The following is an 18,627-nucleotide window of genomic DNA, read 5'->3' as shown; positions in this document are numbered from 1 at the left end:
CTGTTTTGATTTATTTCAGTAGCGTGAATAAACATCGAATTCATATTAAATAAAGATATTAAACGTTATGTTTTAGAATAGTTATATTATTTTCCGTAAAAATCACTTACACACGTACTCGGTACCATTCGACAGGTGCCACGTGCGCCATATGTATGAAACAAAACAGTTACAGTCTCCAATATATGAAACATTGTACCATTCCATTTGTGAACATTGTGACCTTTTAATGCAAACGACTATTGCCATACCTAACATCGATCTTCTTAATTCGCTCTTTCGTTCATAATAAAAAAAGAAACAAAACAAAGTCTCACTACTGACCATTTCACACGTGCCATTTCCACTGACATAGCTATCGTAAAGTGTACAGCCATATATAGACAAATATGGCGGGTCTAAGGTTGCTGTAATAGGTCACGAAAATATGAAAAAAAGTACCGGTATTGTCCTATTAGAATCGAAATAAATCACAGAAACTCCATTTTTTCATTGTTTTACTACGGGGACCCTTGCAGCTCCGGGTGTCAAATGAATAGGCCTGCAGCAGCACTAAGCATGTCGTAAAAGGCGACTAAATAGTGCTCGAGCCCTAGCCAGGGGCTAGGGCGCTCTGCCCACAGAGCAACTGGGTTGTGTGCCCCAGGTGGTGGAATGAGGTACCCCTGGCGTGTTACATGCTGGGGTTGTCAGGCTATAATACGGAAAACCTGACCGCAAACCATAGTGGTGCACCATGTTGGGAAAGATGCCACGTTCCTCGCACGTTAAAGAACCCTACTGTGGTATTCTCCCGGATTAGGAACCTTTGCGCTCCGCCACAGGAGGTTAAATTGCCTGACCTTACCCACCTCTACCAATTTCCAGTGGCAATCAAAATTTCTCGACCCCATTATCCTTGTGTCCCATCCCATTTTTCATTTCATCATCATTTCATGTTCAATTTATTATCGACTTCATGTTAATCGCCTGAATACAGCTGAAATAGTGCTGCTCGGGCGTTAAATCAAAACAAACAAAAACAAACAATTTTAGCACGGGCTGACCATTTATGCTGATATCTTACCCGTCGCTATCGCTCGGTGTAATGTAATCGTGGAAGAAAAAGTGCATTTTTAACCTACCTACTTTAACATTATCTTTGGAAATCAGAGAAAGTAAAAATCTATTGGATATGTTACGTCTCTCATTCCTAGGCGGTTTATCTTAGTGTTACACACATATTAAGATAACTACAATCACATCGAAAAATTCAGTTAATTTTATTTTTCAAGGACACTTTACATTCGATTTACAATATTTACACTTTCTTTGCATTTTATATTATACTTTTCTGGTTTCTTTGAACGATATTTATTTTGATGTCTAATACTCATATTCGCATATAAGAACAAAAGTAACATGGTGCATTTAACTTCAAAAGAAAAGTAATAACGAACATCATTATCAAACTTGTTAATTGGCTTGTTAGAGTGACAGTCTTATCTCTTAGGTGAGAACATGCCATCATAGTACTGGAAGTATAATGACTGTATTAAATTTTATAGTTTTTTTTATTTGTATGTTAAATAAATTTCGCGTTGTTCCAAAGAAGGGTGCTGTACTCGATCGAAAAATGCTTCTTCTACCATTCCACTTAATACGCTATTCTTGGATGCCAACATCAAAATTTTGATTTTCGAAGTATGTCCATAGAGTTGCGCTGCTCGAAGTAATGTACTCTCATTCTTACCTTTGATTGCATTATTTACTGTCTACCTCATTTTTTGCGAACCTTCTCAGTAAGAGTTTCTCTTGATTTTGTTTTATAACCATGCGTTAACAAATATAATGTTATTTTGAATCACTTAGAAAAACGATAAGTGACGTAGTCAGACTTTATCTTTTATTATTCATAATCTTTTACATTTCATTAAAGAGTAATCAAAGGAACCAAATTTCTAGCGGAAAGCAAAAGAATGTAATCCAGGGACAAAGACCAGACATGGGAAACAGACATACACAACAAAGAACATAAAGTAACTATAATAATACATAATAAGAAACAAAAGTAAATGAGCAACTCGGACTCCACTTAAAACTGGGAGCTTGGACCAGGTGCACTGGTAAGGTAAGAGTCCTCTGCTTTTCTAGAAACACCCACCGTAAAAAGTCAAGTCAAGTCAAAAAATAGCTACGCATGAGATTCCGATTTTCGATACAGTTTTTCGAAAGCTACTACGGTATAAGGATTTAACCAATTGGGACCAGATATCTGTTTACAAAGAATAACGTTTTGAAGGTCAAAGTTAAAACCGAAGCTATACGCCTGTTTCAAGGAAAACAACACGCCAACACCTGAATACGTTTGCCGAGCGAAAGAAATATGTAATTTCGTATTAAACATCTGATTCATGGACTAAACATGTACCTTCATTTCTGTTCTCTAGTTTGTAGTAACCAAACTCATGGAGGTAAGGCTCTTTATTTGCGATCATCGTTCGTGTTAATTGACAGCTCCTTTTATTATTGCAGAGTTCTTTGAAATGATTAACTGTTTGTTCTGAAATCGATGTATTGTCATCCTGTTGTTCACATTTTTTCGTACGTCTAATGCTGATTATGGACTTTACATTGAGTATTAAATCACTATCGTTGCATGAAATGCTGATATTGTCACCAAGAGTCAGAGAAGATATATCAGATATACCTGTTCAACAAAAACAATTCATTTTTATGTTTGGTTTTTATTGTTTTATCTTTCAATTTTCTTGTTTTCATTTTTTTTTTTTTTTTTTTTTTTTTTTTTTTTTATTATTATTATATATTTATTTTTTATTGAGTTGAACTGTTTCATTTGCATACATTGTAAGAATAATATTTCTATTTTTTTATTTAAGCATGTACTCTCTGATTAAGTATAATATGAAGAATTCAATGGATAAATGAAAACACGCAAACGTTCAATACGGTGTCTGCTTAGTCGCTTAGTTATGTCAAAAACAGTAAAATTAGGTAATAAAAATCACGTCTTATAGGATGGGGTTTATGTAAATTTTCCATGTTATTATGCAAGAATGAAATTAAAGTCTATCATACTTCTCTTCTCACATGTCAAGGAAAACGTTACGTAAGAAATTTAGATTGTATTAATTGTTGTTGTTGTTTTTTTTTTTTTTTTTTTAAAGAAAGGGGTCAATGCTTACATCATTGTGCACCGACAAACTATTTTTCGATCTGTATATCGGATTTTAAAGTTGCGGTTTCATTACATGTTGGGTTTGTACAAATGTCCTTGTAATGCTAAATTAATGAAAATTGTATGTTTGATATTCTTCTTTCAGTATGTATACTGCAAAACATTTCTATGACAAAATTAGGGATATGCATTTGTACAATAAACTAAGCAGGAACAAGTTTTTATTATTGCTTAATACATGACACGTTACAGTAGGGAAGGCTGATCTCATGTTCAAAAATAGCCCCACATCCGACGTTTCAAACACTAGTGTTACCTTTGAAATGTGTACGAATCAATGCAATAAACTCCAAAATCGAACTTGACTTCATGATTTGAAGCACCGTGTTCAAGTTTATCAAAAGAATCGGTTAACATTTATTTGAACATTTATTTACATTGCCAACCAGATACGTAAAGAGTGACGGGTGGACAGACGTATTACCGTTAAATTGGACATGAGGATTACGCACAGGGATTCGACGATATAATTTGTACGTACCTTTTGTCTGATACAGCAAGCATGTGTCCAAAACAAACATGACACACACAATCAAACCAAGTCTATGTGTAACTAGCGGGACGGTCATCTTTGTTTCTTTAAAAGATGGATAGATAAAAGACGTAATGAAAAAAAATGAAATATAAACAATGTTTTGACAGATATGTAAAAATACAATCGTTTAGAAATAAATTGATCTCACAGAAATAGAAATTCTTGCATGTGTTTTGTCAACTCATTAGCAGTATGAGAATCAAATATATAGAAAGGTCTAAATTCAAAACTGAATGACCACAAGAAGCACTCAAGACCAAAACTGTCAAAACAATAAGCCAATTCAATCACCGAGGGGTTCTATCAAGTGCAATACATTGAATGCAGCGTCATTGTTTAAGGTATTTTGAAATTTGTAGTACTAAACATTTTGATGAGTATGATAAATAAAATCTTATATAATTCGGAGTCAAATAATACCCTTAGTCCACCGGCAGTGGTTAAATACAACAAAAATACCAATCAATCATATGTATTGTAAATTTCGATATGCTGTACAGGTCTAAGAGAGTTCACTGTTCATCAATGTTATCTAACGTTTCAATTTATAAGCTCTTGATCTTATGTTCAACCATGTACAAGCCTTTATATTTTTAGTTATATTATACATACCTTGTGGACACTTTCGGTTATAGTTATGGACGTTTTTATCTTCCTTTAGTTAATCCGAATTTCCTTACACATGTACTGATGAAACAGTATGGTGTTATTTTTATTTTTTCATTTCATGATAAATATAATCAATTAATGAATGAATACAACATATATAAAATTTCTCAGAAATTTTCCAGCCGAAACGGAAATGATTTTAATCAAACTTTAGTAAGTTAATCATATCTACAAATCTTACTATGATATTTTTAACTTGAAAAAGAACAGAGAGTTAGCAAATTCTCAAGCCCCGTGCAGGTCCGGGTGTCAAAAGAATAGGCCTACAGCAGGCCTAAGCTTGTCGTAAAAGGCGACTAAATAGTGCTCAGGAACCTAGCCCATAGAGCAACTGGGATGTGTGCCCCAGGTGATGGAATGGGGTACCATTGGCATGTTACTTGCTGGGGTTGTCAGGCTATAATACGGAAAACCTGACCGCTAACCATAGTGGTGCACCGTGTTGGGAAAAGATGTCACGTTCCTCGCACGTTAAAGAACCCTGCTGTGATATTTGCGCTCCACGACAGGATGCTAAAATGCCCGACCTTACCTATCCCCCTTTTTCTAGTGGCAATCAAAATTTGTCGACCCTTTTATCCTTGTGTCCCATCCTTTTTTCTAATTTCATCATAATTTCATGTTCATTTTATCATCCATCTCATGTTCACCGTCTGAATATAGCTGAAATATTGACGCTTGGACGTTAAACCCCAACAAACGAACAAACAACCAAATTCTCGAATTATTGCCTTCTACATTCTACACTAACTCATCTCATCAGATTTTCTTTGGGGGATTAGAAACGATAGAAAATGCTCATTAAATGAACAGCCTAAGCCTCAAAATTAACTTTCCAGTTTATAAACTCCGTGAATTTGTCACTAGACTTATAAAATGTATCAACTATTATGGTTTAGAATAGAAAATTGTGTGGAGATGTGAAGGAAAAGTCCTTCAAATAGATGATTTTCTGACGGAGAAGGACGCATCTTTACAATTACAGATACCTATTGAATTAAATAATGTATAAACAAATTCTGTATCGCGCTAGGACTCTTACAGTTAAGCTTCTGGAACAGGGTTATGTTGCTACAAAATTGAAGTCATCACTACAAAAGTTTTATGGTCGCCATCATGAATTCGTGGTGTATCCATCTGCACCATGAAAACTGATTTGTTCATCGTGTCATAGTTTTCCTTTCCTGTTTCGTCTACCCCGGACTTGACGTTTTATGAGCAACTTGACGGGTGTTTCTAGAAAAGGAGAGGACGCTTACCGGTGCACCTGGTTCATGCTCCCAGATTTTAGTGGAGTCTGAGTTGCTCATTTACTTTTCTTGCTTGTATGCATTATTTTATTTTACTATGTTGTGTTTGTCTGTTTTTAATGTCTGGTCTTTGTCACACGATTACGTTCTTTTGATTTCCAGTAGAATCTTGGTTCCCTTGATTACTCTGTCAAATCAGGGTGCAGATGGATACACCGTAAAGATCCACGAGTTTATGATGACAACCACATTACGTCTGTAGTGATGACTTCAATCTTGTAGCAACATAACCCTGTTTCAGAAACCTAATTGTAAGTCTAGCGCGATGTTAAAGGTCTGTGTAGTTACGGCAAGCTCTGGCATAACGCATGAGTTGTGATATGAAAACTCAATACGCAGGATGTGTGGATTACAAAGAAGAAATTCACCTTTTACACGTAAAATAGATGTGTAGTTTCGCTCACCGAACAAATCATAGCTTTCCTCATAATTATACGTTTACTTCACAAATATTCGATGAGTGGCTTTGTTCAAGTCTTGATCAGTTGGATTTGCATTTTATTTGTACACGAAGCACTGAACTTGGATACAAATTTCAAAAAGTCCTTACATAAAGGAAGCACGAATTAGATGTAGATATTTTTAGATTATTAGAATTGTTCGATAATAATAGCTTTATATTGTTTGACAATATTCTTGAATAGAAGATAGATGAACTGTTGTGATTATGTTTAATCATGAATGATCAGCAGTTGCTCCGTGTGTAGCCTTGTTTTTTCAATTAATCGTTTAACTCTAGAGTGGTTTTGTTAGTATTTGTGTTAAATCGTACTAGGCTGGCTTCAGGACTACTACAGATTATATGTATACTTTACATGTGGACCTGCTTTCATTACGAAGGTTTATAATTTCCTGTAATTCTTGTGCTTTCTCAAATATGTAATGTCTGGAAATCAGATTTGTCAACATTTGAGATAAGGAAGGCCTTTTTTCTGTGATTGACAATAAAAACAAAAATCAAAAACAAAAAAAAACTAAAACTAAAACAAAAACACAAATGTTATGTAATATTTATATAGTTGCTTATACGTTAGTATGTTAACATATGAGCATATCATCGAATGCTAGAAAATGGCAAAATTATACATGATAGAAATAAACGTAAACTACCAGGTTTACCAACATCTTGTAGGACTTCCGTCTAGATTTAATTCATATTATTGTATATTTATTAATCTAATTTCATTCAATATGTAAAGATGTACTAAGTAACTGAACCTTCCAATACATACAATACAACTATATTTTTTCTCATACATGTATAAAATTCGATACACGCTACAGATTTCAATAAAGATCATTTATTTGCAACTTAATACAAGGGAAACCTTACTTCCTGATGAGATGTACGTAACAGGTTGAATATAGCAGATAGTTGTACATCGTTTGTGTCGAAGGTAAGTGATTTTAGTTAGTCATAAACATCTCTATTTCAAAATTTACAACATTTTGTCGATTTACCAGATTTTTACTTTATTGAAGTTATTGATCATAATGTATTTAAATGATGTAAATATACGTACGTGTTCACCGTTGTATTAAATCGACTTTATTATGACAAGTATATGATTAAAGTGACAATAAATCTGCTTTGTCAATAGGCTCATTTTATTTAGGTGTTTTGTTTGACCATTAAGAGAACATATAGAAACTGGTATCACAGGACCTTACAAAGTTTATTAGTTGGTAGTCGATGTAAAGCATATGTTGTCAACCTGTGTTGATGAAAAATGTAATTAACTAGCAGTCTTTGTACGAATCATGCAAAATTCTGTAAAATGTGAACACCCCAAAAAAAGCCTACACATTTTTATTTTTGTTATATGATGATAATTATTCATTCCAATCTTTCTGCTCTTAGGAGAACAGAATTAGCTACCTTAATTCTATAGTACATTCTATATTATTCTTATCTCCTACAAAAATGGTTATACAAAAAGCTACATGCTTGTTTATTTCTGTTTACTACAATATGTCAAACAAAATATCAAACATAAAAATATGTAGGCTTTCCAATCATGAATCACTTTGCACGATTCTTAGCTGAAGTGCTACTTAGGAAAATTAACCTGGCGTTTCTCCATCCCTTTTCCTCATTGCTTTCAAAAATGTTATCACAGGCAAGAAACTTTCCATGATAAACATAGATATTTGATTTTTTATTTACACTCGACTCCTCTATTTTTATTTTTCATTCAGTGATCAAACGTAGAACATCGTACATGTAACTCTTTATTTAAATTGCACATGCGATACAGATTTTGACATGTTAATTACATTATATATTGGAACAATCTTGAAAATAAATCCATATAGATTAATAGAATTGAATACAAGTTCCTATTCATTGAAGAATTTGCTTGAATGCAGATTTATTCATTCTTTGTATTGGTAAAAAGTGAGACATTGGCTTGAAAGTAAAAGATAAACAAAAACAAAACAAAAATAAAAATGAAAATGAAACACCGATACGGCATAGATTCCATATGTTCTACATCATTTTATAGCTCTGGTCAAATATGTCGAGGTGGAGCTTCAAGTTAATGTAAGAATTTAATTATCTAACACATGAACTTGCTTGACAATGCCTATACAGACAAACATAACTATATTGTATAAATAATACAAAACCCACCTGCTCATATGTGGCATAGCAAAGTTGTAGAAGCAATTGTGAATGGCAAACCATCACACTATTTTACCAATAACATTGACTTTAAAGGGAAAGACCACCTTTGCATTAGATTAGGCTCTTATCATATATATTTGTAACCAAAAATAAATAATTTCTAATGCAAAATTCCCTTTTGTAAAATACACAAGGCTATGCAAAATTTGAAATCTATGAGATATATGTGAATAGCCACTTTGCAAAATTCTTCTATCTGAAGGATTCAATAGTGTTGTTTATAAGCAGACTTTAAGATTTTTACAATAGCTCCCGATTAACTCGGGTCGTCACTAAATTTGTTGGTACTTATACAAGTACTGCATATGAAGTACGAGTCCATTCAGACACTGCCAATGGTAAAGTGATTCATGGTGAAGAAAAAACACGCCAAACGAACAATGCTTTTCTGTCTTCACATGCTGTACTTTTATACAACGATAAGCTTTCCTCCATTCTGATCTGCACTTTTTAGAAAATCATACATTCATCTTCCACCTAAATAAAACATATATAGCCAAATCAGGAACGATACCTCTTGCAAAGTGCAAATTCCATGTACAATCAATATTTTTTCTCAAATGCCCAACAACTAAATGAAAAACTAAGACTGTTTATGTGATCAGTAGTTGTCTCTGAACAAGAAATAAAACTGAATTCAGTAGGTTTTTGACATACATTAACAACCTACTGTCCGACTTTTAGAAAGACTGCTACATAATATGTAAACAAAGAATACTCCGTAAATATTTCTTCGATCATGTTTTTCCATTCCCCATCCTCAGTTAAAATCCCGACTTAAAAACATTATAAATCGTTGTTTTTTCCAAAAAAGGTGGTACACCTAGATACAAATATATAGTTCTTGGTAGAGATTCCTCACACTTTGTAAGAAATAATTCCAAATCATCTTCAAAATATACAGAGGAAGATGTTTACAAAATGCTGGAATTTTTAATCGACAACATATTTGTCCAGTTTGGTGGACGTCTTTTTCAACAAAACGGTCGGCATTCCAATGGGGACAAATTGTGCTCCTTTACTTGCTGACCTTTTCCTTCATTCTTATGAGACTGACTTTATAGCTGATCTGATTCGAAAGAAAGAATATCGTTTAGCTAGATCCTTTAATCTAAGTTTCCGCTATGTAGATGACGTATTATCTTTAAACAATCCTAATTTCGGGGATTTGATACATCGCATCTACCCCAAAGAACTTGAGATAAAGGATACTACAGACACTGTGAAGTCAGCCTCATATCTTGACCTACACTTAGATATCGATGGTAAAGGAAAACTATTGGCCAAACTTTACGCCAAACGTGATGACTTTTCATTCAAAATTGTCAACTTTCCTTTCATCTGTGGCAACATCCCTTCAGCACCTGCGTATGGAGTGTTCATATCACAACTCATATGTTATGCCAAAGCTTGCCGAAACTACGCAGACTTTTTGTATCGCGCTAGAACTCTAACAAATAGGCTTCTGGAACAGGGTTATGTTGCTACAAGACTGAAGTCATCACTACAGAAGTTTTATGGTCGTCATCATGAACTCGTCGATCGTTATGGTGTATCCATCTGCACCATGAAAACTGATTTATTCAACGAGTCATAGTTTTCCTTTCCTCGTTTGTCTACCCCGGACTTGACTTTTTATGAGAAACTCGGCGGGTGTTTCTAGTAAAGCAGATGACGCTTACCCTACCGGTGCACCTGGTCCATGCTCCCAGTTTTTAGTGGAGTTCATTTGCTTTTGTTGCTTTGTGTGTGTGATTTTGGTTACTATATGTTCTTTGTTGTGTATGTCTGTTTTCCATGTTTGGTCTTTGTCCTTGGATTACATTATTATGATTACCGCTATAATCTTGGTTCCCTTGATTACTCTTTCTATTCCCCCAAAACATGCTGTTTTGTCATGTATCTGTGTATTTTGTATAAAAAACTATCGAGGAAAAATCCAAAATCTGCGCTTCTTCTCTGACATTGTTTTCGATTACTTTCACTTTACAAATCGACTTCGTGACGTCACAAGTCAACCGATCATTGTGGCGCACAAAGGCGCAGGTAATTGAAATTCCCTAATTATGAATCGCGATTAATTTGTTAAGGGAAGGAAATTATTGTTTTTTAATTTAATTTACATCAACATTTAAAAGATTAGTTTCGAAATTCATAATTGCATAATAACACAGTCTTCTCCATTACAAACTCGTTAAAAACTTTGCTTAAGAAATGAAGAAAGTAGTAAAAAAGTAGAATATCAACAAAAAATATCAATCAAAAATTACGAATAATATTTAGAAAGAGTTTTCAAAAATGTTTTGATTTACAGAATTGAGTTATTATTGATTTTCGGAAATATCCAGGAGGGTTGATTGCCGTTACATTGTTAAATGCATCACCAATATTGATGAAAAATACATAGTGAATTACAAACGTTACGGCACATACAATGATGATGTTCAGGGGATAGAATACTTGACAGTTGATAAGGAAATTTCAATTTAATTTTTTGATAGAAATACCACGAGAATAGGCATGGTGTACATGTCAAAGAGACAACAACAACCCTATTGGATTGATAATGTCAGCACAAGGCCTCACATTGGTCTTCAATGCATGACAAGGATAACCTGATATCACAGGGCAGGCTGCAGCTAGCCCCAAAATATCATTATACACAGGTACAGCGAAAGCGTTGCTCCTATTATGCAGGTAACATAGAAAATAGACTAAACGTGAAAACGGACAGGCCCAAAAAATGAAAGTTTTTGTTGTTTTTTTTTCAGACATTATGACGTTTCTTGTGTGGTTGTTACTTTTCTTTGTCCACCACCAAGTTTGCGCCGGAAACCGTAATAATCACCTTGACGATGAAATACAATCAGAGATGAACAAGAAATTTTTTGGTAAGCTATTTTTAATATCGACTTATTTTTTTGAAGTAAGAAATAGCCAGAATACAAATAATGTAGGGAGCAGATTGCAAGTGAAATTTCCATGCACACTATAGGTCCGAATTGATCAAATTAACAGAAATTTGCTTCACGGATTTATGTCATTTTCCAGTTTCAACAATGGCATAATATACTAAAAAGTGCTCTAGGATGGTGACAACTCATCATTGCATACAGTCATATCTCACTTTGAAGAGTTACTTTTTAACAGGCATCTTGATAATGACTTGCGTTTACATTTTAAATAAAATACTAGAATCTAAGATTCTCATGTACATACAAAATTCAGACACTGCCAATGATAAGGGTGATGCGGGGTGAACTCAACAAATAGACTGTGTTTATTTACCTTATTTTTACGTAGAGATATTCGGTAAAATATTCCGATCTATATTTTAAGAAAACCTTCCTTTCATCTTCCACATAAATCAACCATATCATGAACAATAATTCTTACAAAGTGCCAATTTCATACACAGTCTCTACAAATGTAATTACAGAAAAGCATGTTAAGACTGGTAATGTGGATTTTAATCATTTGAATGAGAAATAAGAATGATTTGGTTGGTTTGTGACATTCGTGAATCACACTGAGTCTCCTGCCTCAATTTTATTTGAAGACTGCTACTTAATACTATTAATGTCGGTAAAATTAATACACAGATGTTTACAGATGTCATTGATTATCATGCAAGCTGTGAAGTTTTTAATACAAATTATGTGCATCATGTATTTCTTATAAATGATGAATTTTACTTTTACCCGTTACCTATAAAATCGTGCATTATATCTTGTATACATGTATGACTTGACTTGACTAAGTCCTCTCCGTTCCTTGTGAAACAAAGGGTTTCTACAGTTGTTCTCAAATTTTCTCAGTTTTGGGCTGTTTTTGTCCAAGTCATTCTAATTATGAAATTCTGTAGGTATGCACACTGTATCGCTTTCTACCAGTTCTTCTCAAATTGTTACTGATCCCCCTTTTCTAGTTTTAACCTTCATAATTTTGGGATTTTTTTTATTGATTTGTAGCCATATTTTCTCTACAACCTCAGTCAATCTGTTAGAATGGTATCCTTCATCTTGTGAGATAGTAGGCCGTGGTCCTCAGCAAAATCTAGGTCTTCTGGTCTTATGGTCTATGTCAATTATATTCCTCTTTGCTTATTAAATGCTTGCAACTATTATTACGAATAGTGTAGGAGAGTAAGCATTCACGTCATTCCTGTTTTCACATGAAATGGATCAGTGATATTTGACGTGTACGGACAAATCTTCAAACAGGGTTTTGTAAATGTTTATTGTCTTGGATGGTATTCCATAGTGTCCAATTTCATCTCAAATTTATGTACAGTGATGACTTTCATTCATAGGATTGCTCTACAATTATTTTGAAAGTTGCAATTTGGTCAGTGCAACTTCTATTGGATCTGATGCCTGCCTGTTTATCACAGAAACATTTGCTTCAGTATACAAGTGTATTTCAAACTGCTCAGTATTACTCTATTGAGGATCTTTGACTTTCCAATTTGCGCAACAGCTTGGGTATCCATCGATCTAAGGCAGTAGACAAGTAGCCCTTTATCCCATTCTGTAGGCATTGTATCAGTTTCCCAGATTAATTTGTAATTTGGCGAGATATTCACAGATCTCGTCTCCTTCATGTTTCAAAGCCTCATGTGGTATTCTATCCACTCCAGCTGCTTTCCATTATTAGGTGATTTTAAGGGGTTTTTTTTACTTTTTACCTTCATGTTGAGATCTATCTTTGGTTGTAAGATCACTGGCTGTTCTGAATCTTGTCTATTCAAGACACGAATTAAGTGTTCGTTCCATATTTTGTTCTGTTCATTTAACTTGGTACAATGTAAGATCTTTCCAATTTTGTGGGAAATCAGTTTTGAATATTATACGTCTAATTTAATGTTGTTGAGCGTGTTTACATCACCCATGTATATCAAGTCGGTTAACATATTCTCTTTTTTTCCTGTAAATACTGCAAAATGTTTTGACTTCTTTGTCGAGTGATTGATGTGTTTAGCACAATTCTTTTATGCTCTTCCTGTTGTAAATTAAACTTTTTCTTTTAAACTGCAACTTCAACCTTCTGCAATTTAGCGTCAACATTCATTCCTTCTTCTTATTGGTCTTCTTTCCTAGAACTTTATCACATGTATTCCTGATGAGATTCCTCCCCGCAGGCTTTTCCCTCTGTATATCTGATTCTTCATTCTCTCTATATAGTGCACACAATAAATGCCTCAGCTGGAATATGTCTTTGAAATGTTGATTTGTAAGTTATCTACATTGTACTTTATACTCTTTATCTCAATTTTAGCATTCTTTGCTATTTTGATTTTCACGTTTGCTAATAACATGAGATAGTCCGAGCTTCTACATCCTGTACTGTACTTCTCCATCTTTGATTTGCGATGAATCATAATGTGATCTATTCGATTGTTTTTTGTTCTGCCGTTAGGTGATTCCCAAGTTGTTTTGTTGGTGTTTTTGTGGGGGTAAATGCTTTCTCCTAACACCAACTCACTTTTTTTTTCACTTGTTTCACAAGACTCAACTAACTTTCCTGTATTCTCATTCATCTACCTAATACTGTACTTTTCCGTAATTTTTTTCTCTGTTCTCGTACGTCTGGTCAATCTTGACATTCACGTCTTCCATTACTATTCTTATATTCCTCTTTAGGGAGTTTCTCCAAGCATGTTGTAGTTTTTCATGAAAGTTCCTCTTCATCAGCCTCATTTATCGGTACATAATACTGAATGGTAGTAAAGATCTGGCATTCAGATTTTAGTCACAGGAGTAGTATATGCAAGCATGATACATTTTTATTACTCTATACGCTAAAAATAGTGTATTGTAAAAAATAATACATATATCACAATTTTTACATATTTTACAACATAATTATACTAAAACCTAACTATAGATTAATATCAGCACATTACAGGATTCACGTAGTCTAGAATTCTTTTCCTACAAACGGACATGTAAGACGTAACCATATACTTTCATTGTTGGAAAATCACAGTAATGTATATTTTGCTATACTTGGTGTGATAGAGCGATAGTCGTATGCCTACCAGCTCAGTTAATTTCTGTTTTTTTTTCAATCTGTTCAACTGAAAATTTACTAATTAGCATAAATAACTTCAGGAAACACATTCAATTTGTCAAAAACAATAAAACATTATATCAAGTGTAAATAGTGAAATGAATGAACAATGCAAATTTTATATTTAGTAAGTTTGCCTAGCCGTATACAAACGGCTTGATATCATTGCACACTTTCGTGACATTCGTACACATCAAAGTCATGTTTTTTGTAACCAATATGTTTTTCAGTTGCCATAATGAAACGAGATACAAGAGCTGATTTAAAGAAACAGTTAAAAGAGGCACGACAAAAACTTCGGGAAGACATAAGAGAATGTGGAAGGAAATATGGCTTTGTTCCAATGGGGCGGTGTAAATCCTGTCTTCAACGATGCAAAGGCATGTTATGTACTGAATATTCATTGTGGCTTTTATAGCTAAACGTTGATGGTGGCAACAATGTAAAACACATTCAATCACGAAATTTTTATAGTTAATAATGCATGTACTTGGAACATTAGAACACATGCGTATATTGTAAATATGTAGCATAACAGTTTGATCATAAACTAAAATGATGGTTAATGTTTGTCGAGACTTGTTATAATACATGAATTAAATTATACAACATCTCAGGACACTTATACTGTTTGAACAATTGACATGGAATAGTTTGAATCACCAGTAATATTTCTAGAAGGAACACTACTCATTATTCGCGATATAAAGCAATCTACTAACCAAACATAAATAATTTTCACCTCTTTTGTTTACTGTTGGTAGAACATTGTTTGGTATAAAAAATTTTTCTCCTAAGATCATACCTTATATTTCTAGTTGACTGATTTTCCTATATTTTTACCTTGAATGAACAAACTTAAGGATTTTAAATTGAACAAAAAAGTACCTGAGTTTGATTTTGAGATAATTGAGCCTTAATTAAGGCCGATTTTATATGGATTCTGTGATGAATAACCATCAAAAATGTATCCTCTAAATTTACAGAAATAACACCCTTCTTTCTTATATGATAGAGAAAATTGGGGGTAACTGAACCTTTTTCTTTAAATATAAAAAAAAGTAAAATTCTAATTACATTTCTTAGAACATTTTCCTGCCAACCATCTCCCCTTAAAAGAGGATTTATACAATTGATGTTTATTACGTTACCCTACAATTTTTAGGTCAAAAATTCTTTTAAAAAAATTGAAACACAATATTTTTACATTATTATAAACATTTATTTATTAGTTCATTAAAAATATAAATGTTTGTTTGATTTTGTAAGATGACAGAAAAGAATGCTCAGTGTAATCATAATGATCTACCTTAAGTTTTAAAAAAATGTATCTGTACACGTTGATACTTACGTCATGGGATGTATAATACTTAGGTATTAACATCCAGAAGAATTATATGCACATTCTTGTTTGAAATTAATGTAATATTTATTTCAATTCTAACAGGAAAATTTAGATGCAGTTCCTGTAGGTCAATATGTGATCGTGACAAACAACTTTTCCGAGAGAAAGGTAAAAAGTTATTTTGCAATTAAAGTTATAAAAAAAAAGTCGTATGGTAGTAATCCGTAATCTATTTTTTCTTTTCTTAATGAATTTGAAAATTAATCTTATATGTATAAACTGAATGTAATATAAAAATCTTAGCAAACCGGATCCGATTTACACCTCCCATAGACAACTATCTTTCCATACTCATAGGTTGACACCACTTACGTAGAATTTTTATTAAAATCAAGGTTTTTCCTATTCCTTCTTGTATGCAACCAGATTTATACCATCCTTTGCAAACAGAGGTAGGCCTTTGGAATTCCTTTGGAATCAAAGAGACTTAATTGTTCGTCGATCAAGAGTTGTCTGTTCGAAAGCAGAATAGTTCAATTACCTAAAAAATATCTTAAACCGTTATTGGTACACAAATATCGAAAGCTGCGTTTTGTTCAGAAGCAGGTCGCAGTACTATTTCATTTGCAGTTTCTCTAGTTACGCATTTTTCGACTTTAAATGAAACAATGTCGGTTGGTCACTTTAACTTTAAAACCATAAGTGATACAGATTTTGGGACCTATATCGTCGATCTGAAATGATAGTCAAGGTCAAAGGTCATCGCAGGCGCGGATCCAAGGACGGGCGTGCCGGACGTACGCCTCCCTAGAATTGAAAAAAAAAATATTTTGCATAAAATCTTGATTTTTCCCAAATTTTACCTATAAAATTTTCTCTAATTCTATTTACGCCCCCACCCACTCACCTTTTACCTGAGATCCTTTATTCGCCATTGACCTAGGCAGGGGATAATCTTGAAAACGAAAACAGATAGAAGAAAATAGGTTTATAAAGTATGCATCTTCAGGAACCAGATAGAAGAAAATGGGTTCATAAAGTATGCATCTTCGGAAACAGATAGACGAAATTGGGTTCATAAAGTATGCATCTTCGGAAACAGATAGAAGGAAATTGGTTCATAAAGTATGCATCTTCGGAAACAGATAGAAGGAAATGGGTTCATAAAGTATGCATCTTCGGAAACAGATAAAATAGGTTCATAAAGTATGCATCTAAGATCATTCTTTATGAAGAGTTCGAAGAGTTTCGAAAACGCGTAAATCGTTATAATTGTTAGTTATTTTGCTATTTTTAGCTAATACATTTTAATCAATTCACAAAATTTAAGAGATAGAGGACTACTAATAATTCTTCGTTCAGAATAACAAAGTCTACAATCTGATTATTCAGCATTTTCAAATTTAAAAATATATAAATGCTCAAAAACTAATTATTTAATGCTATTTCAATACGATCGGCCACTTTTTTGTAATAAAAAGTACATTTTTCTAACAACCATAAATAATCTTAATCAGGAGCATAATTGCTACCAAGGTCAAGTTGAAAGATCAAGGTCATTTGTTTCAAAGTAAAAAAAAAACTATGTCCAGAAACGGTTTGCTGACATTTTCGCAAAAAGGGTTCCAGATAGACAACTCAACATACTTTCACTCAATTAAAGAGCTCGATTCCACTTCTAATGACATGCCATGTGGTACAATTTGACGATTATCGGAAATTGTCGAAACTGCATCGATTCACGACAGTTTCGAAAATTTTCGTTTTTTTTTTTCTTTTTGTTGATTTGACACGTTCGAATAACCATTTTAAGCCTATCCAAGTATTTTTTTTTTTTTGTAATTGTAATAATAGTCATAAACCCAGCTTATTATATGTAGGCATGAGATAAGTAACAACTTCTAATATTTTCTAATGCCTTTAACATCTCATTTATCTTGTTGGTATGTTTTCATCGATACCATTTGTCATATGTCATTTTGATCTAAGCATATTTCCAATACCCCATACAGATGAGGGTTCAGTCGGAAAGTCATTCAAATTCTTGAATAAATTACCTTTTACACGTAATTTGTACATTTTTATTCCTCTCTCAAACAACAAACTACCGAAACATGGTTTTAAATATACATGTATACACATCGTAGTAATCGGGAAAATACAGGTTTTTATGTCACTCCTTAAATAGTTACCTTTTTGTTCCAATGAAGGCACCATCGCTGAAAATTAGAATGAAATGTTCTCTTGATTTGGAAACTGAACTTGCCTTCTTCAAATAATCTACAACTTCGGATTCGTCTGCCTATTCAACATAATGTTTTGTTCATTCATTTAGTATTTTTATCTGATCATATACGTGTTACGTTCTGGTCTGTATATACAAGTTTTACGTTCTGGTCTGTATATACAATGTCTGATTTTGTTTCTTACAGGTTGTCGGATAGACAGAAGCAGGATAAATGAGCTTAAAAGGAAGTTAGGATAACTACAGAGCCACAGGAGATCTGGAGAATAAACGAATCAAATGGTTATTTGTTTTCATTTATTGTCCCTGATAATGAAGTCGTTACATATACATTCATTTCTTACAGACCAAGATGTTATTGGGAAGGCTGATTTTCTGTATCTTTGACGTTAAATTTAGCAACAGAAAATGAAATACACAGAAATTAAACTAAAACTGACTTTATTAGTGCATATACATGTACGTGTGTATATGAATGTAAATTGAATACGAGCTTCAATAACAGAAAGTAGATTTGTGCTTCA

General features: G+C 33.3%; 2 protein-coding genes across 6 annotated transcripts in view; one reads left to right on the top strand and one right to left on the bottom strand.

Annotated features, from left to right (window-relative positions):
• LOC148619434 (uncharacterized) overlaps positions 1-18,627 on the bottom strand; it is a 28,181-nt gene that overhangs the window by 5,901 nt on the left and 3,653 nt on the right. For 2 of the 3 annotated variants that reach the window (XM_088579312.1, XM_088579314.1), the window contains exons 1-3: positions 4,386-4,530; positions 3,720-3,815; positions 2,411-2,689 (exon numbers count right to left, since the gene is read on the bottom strand). In XM_088579312.1, the coding sequence (XP_088435438.1) occupies positions 2,411-2,689; positions 3,720-3,807 (367 nt within the window). In that variant the 5' untranslated portion in view covers positions 3,808-3,815; positions 4,386-4,530. Of the gene's footprint in view, positions 1-2,410; positions 2,690-3,719; positions 3,816-4,385; positions 4,531-18,627 lie in introns of those variants that run through there. The other variant, XM_088579313.1, reaches the window with a different exon arrangement.
• On the top strand, positions 2,390-18,387 carry LOC148619435 (uncharacterized). 3 transcript variants are annotated; one of them, XM_088579317.1, is made up of 5 exons: positions 2,390-2,453; positions 11,213-11,332; positions 14,744-14,893; positions 15,961-16,026; positions 18,291-18,387. In XM_088579317.1, exons 1-5 carry the CDS (start codon positions 2,405-2,407, stop codon positions 18,341-18,343), a joined length of 438 nt encoding a protein of 145 aa, XP_088435443.1. In that variant the 5' UTR covers positions 2,390-2,404; the 3' UTR covers positions 18,344-18,387. The 3 variants fall into 3 exon arrangements, with proteins under 3 accessions (XP_088435443.1, XP_088435445.1, XP_088435444.1); XM_088579319.1 differs by lacking the exon at positions 2,390-2,453 and adding an exon at positions 7,015-7,149; XM_088579318.1 differs by lacking the exon at positions 2,390-2,453 and adding an exon at positions 7,442-7,484.

The sequence above is a fragment of the Perna viridis genome, chromosome 4 (assembly GCF_037379345.1).
Source record: "Perna viridis isolate PV_CMFRI_1.1 ecotype Kerala chromosome 4, ASM3737934v1, whole genome shotgun sequence".
Classification (NCBI taxonomy): Eukaryota; Metazoa; Mollusca; class Bivalvia; order Mytilida; family Mytilidae; genus Perna; species Perna viridis.
This window is presented reverse-complemented; position numbering and strand designations above follow the sequence as displayed.